The sequence below is a fragment of the Corylus avellana genome, chromosome ca10 (genome assembly GCF_901000735.1).
Source record: "Corylus avellana chromosome ca10, CavTom2PMs-1.0".
Lineage (NCBI taxonomy): Eukaryota > Viridiplantae > Streptophyta > Magnoliopsida > Fagales > Betulaceae > Corylus > Corylus avellana.
This window is the reverse complement of record NC_081550.1, coordinates 19,067,570-19,070,342: the sequence shown is the minus strand read 5'-3', so window position 1 is coordinate 19,070,342 and position 2,773 is coordinate 19,067,570. Positions and strand designations below refer to the sequence as shown.

Below are 2,773 nucleotides of genomic sequence, written 5' to 3'. Positions count from 1 at the left end.
GTCTTTCCTATTAGGTTTTATTTCCTACCTTGATTAGTTTAGGATTTCTTGCTTAGTACTCTTAGCCTCTCTATATATAAAGGCCTCTGTAATCACACATATATAAGATTCAATACAATGTAGTTCTATGTGCTTCCGCTCTCTCTTCTCTCTAACTTTTGAATGGCCTCTAGTAGTGGAGCTTCGATGGTGGTGGCTATTGTAGAGCAGGTGATTAGAGCAATAATAAATCCCTAATCTTGTCAAGCCTCTGTAAATGGCCTCATAGACAACACCCGATTTTCCTCATAGTCAAAACTTATAAAATTGAATGATTTCTTATTGAACTTATCGATTACATACAATACATCCCCTTTATATAGCACTACCACTTTTTTGAAAGAAAAGGTAAAACAGACTGCTACTAGAATTAGGATAATGAACTCCAACTAGGACTTATAACACGTGGTAGTTATTCAACCTATCTCTTGGTGATGTATGTTGTTTGACCCTGTCAATCCTTGCACTACTCATGATATTTACTCGATGGCTGCCGGAAGGCAAAAAGTAATGACGTAATCCGTCGGCGTTGTTGTGCATGGTTTCTGGCAGTAAGAGACGATGTCATGGAGATATGAACAGGTATACGTCCCGGTGCCTTCATCGTAGCCGATACTGTCAGCCGTTGGGCACTTTTGGTGAAGGAAATCCATGTACAAGCTGGGCGTGCACGGAGCCACAATCTTGGGGCCCGCCATGCAACAGTACTTCTTGTAATCTCTCATCTCACACGTGGCGTTCTTACAGGACGCGCTCACATCCGTAGCCGTAGGACACGCGCTGCTAAAGTCCATGGAGCAACCCGACTCGTTACAGCTCCCTCCGATTCCACCCAGCGGTACAACCGTCATAGGGAGGTTATAAGACAGCCCGGGGAAGGCTTGAACAAGGAAGTCGACGTTGTCTTCGTGGTCCTTTAGATCGAACGCAGCTGCTGTGGCTGGTGATGCGGGATTGCCATCCGGGCATTCTACGGTGGACGAGCCGCAGTCACCTGTGAGGCACGAGAACGCGCCGGTGGAGTTCTTGGCGCAACCTGTGCGACCCCACAAGGCGCCTGACCAGGAGTTATTTACGTAGAGAGTTGTGGTGCTGTTGGAATAGAGAGTGAAGCCGGTGGTAGGGAGCTAGGTAGGTATTGGCGTGGTTGGATCTAATGGCTGGCCAAACTGTGTAGTTGCACTTGTTTATGATTGTGAGTTTCGCTGAATACACTACTCCTGCTACCACAAATGCCAAACAAGTTAAAATAAATTACAAGTAATTAATTAATCATTCAAACATTGTTAACTAAACTCTATAATTAAGATTTAATTGGGTTACCTGAGAGAAGAGAAAGAGCGAGGAGAGTGATATAAACAAAGAGAGAGGCCATGTTAATTGAACCAAAAAGTGAATGGCAGTCCGTTGAGAAGAGGGCTCGCGCGCGCGCACACACATATATATATATATATAGAAATATAGAGTATGGAGTATGGGAGGGGTTGTGCAGGTGTTGGAAGAACTGAAGAGCTAGCTAGGCTGCTATGTTAAGAGCATTCACATCCACCTTAGTAAAAGCTTAATTAAATTGAGCTAAAATATCATTTTTTTTTTTTTTTCTATTTTAGCTATCAACTTTTTTTAAAGTAATTACATCCCACTCAGCATTTTAATTATTAACTTTTAATATTATATTTAAAATTTATTATTTTTTAATTTGTACGTAGTTCTACAAGGAAGGAGAGAGGATGAAATGATTTTTTTATTAATAAAATTATACATTGTTGAGCCATAGTACTCAACTCCTAAGCAAACTCGATCTTAACTAGTTTGCTCAGCCGGATGAAAAGTGATTTTAACACTTTGGCTCAACAAAATGGCCAAAAGAATATTTTGTTGAGCGGGATGCTTAACGATGGTTTCTTCTCCAAAATTTGAAAATGAGCCCCAAAAGAAAAATTATAACAAAGGGTGGCATCCGCATCATCATATATATGTGTGATTTCTGCACTCGAAGGGGTCAGAATAGTGATAGGATGCTATAATAATTAGCTGATGGTATTGTATGTGAGAGTGCTCCTTGTGCAAGTAAAAGGTTATTAATTAATTAAGCCGTGGAGTTAAAAAGGAATACTACTGCCCAAAAGTTGGCCATAACTTAGCTTGAAGTAGGATTAACAATTCATGTTCATGGGTTGAGTTTTTGTTGTATCGAAACATGAGTATAAATCATATAAGTTAATTCTAATTTGACTCATTTAGTTAAACAAGTTAGATCTTTTAACTTTAACTCGCTAATTTCATGTTAGGTTCGTGGATCGTGTCAAAAATATTCAACCTTAAATATCGCGTGTTGGGTTTAGGTCGTGTTGAAGTATAAGTACAAAACTATATAAGTCGATTCTAGCTAACTTGACATATTTAATTAAATAGGCCAAACCCTAAAACCTTAATCTACTAATTTTGTATTTAATTTGTGTCAAGTTTGCAGTGTCAAAAATTACCATACCCTAAGTTGAAGGAAAGCTTTGATCTGAAAAATAAAGTAAAAAATGAAGGAATGCGACAAATTAAAAGGCTACTAAATATTATTGTTTGCAAAAATTTAAAAACTGACCGGTCAGGCAATCAGCTACTAACTTGCACGCATTATATTCACCCAAAATATGCATCCATGAGTACAAAGTTCAAACAACTTGCACAAAAAATAGTAATAAGTGTCGCACAAATTAATTAAGTTGTGCAAAGCAAT

The 2,773-nt window shown here is 38.7% G+C and overlaps 1 protein-coding gene across 1 annotated transcript in view; it reads right to left on the bottom strand.

Annotated features, from left to right (window-relative positions):
• Positions 1–518: 518 nt before the first annotated feature.
• The window catches only part of LOC132163091 (thaumatin-like protein 1b), a 6,340-nt gene continuing 4,085 nt past the window's right edge, over positions 519–2,773 (bottom strand). Inside the window, exon 2 of the mRNA XM_059573288.1 lies at positions 519–1,075. Within this exon, the coding sequence (XP_059429271.1) occupies positions 519–1,075 (557 nt within the window). The remainder of the gene's footprint in view (positions 1,076–2,773) is intronic.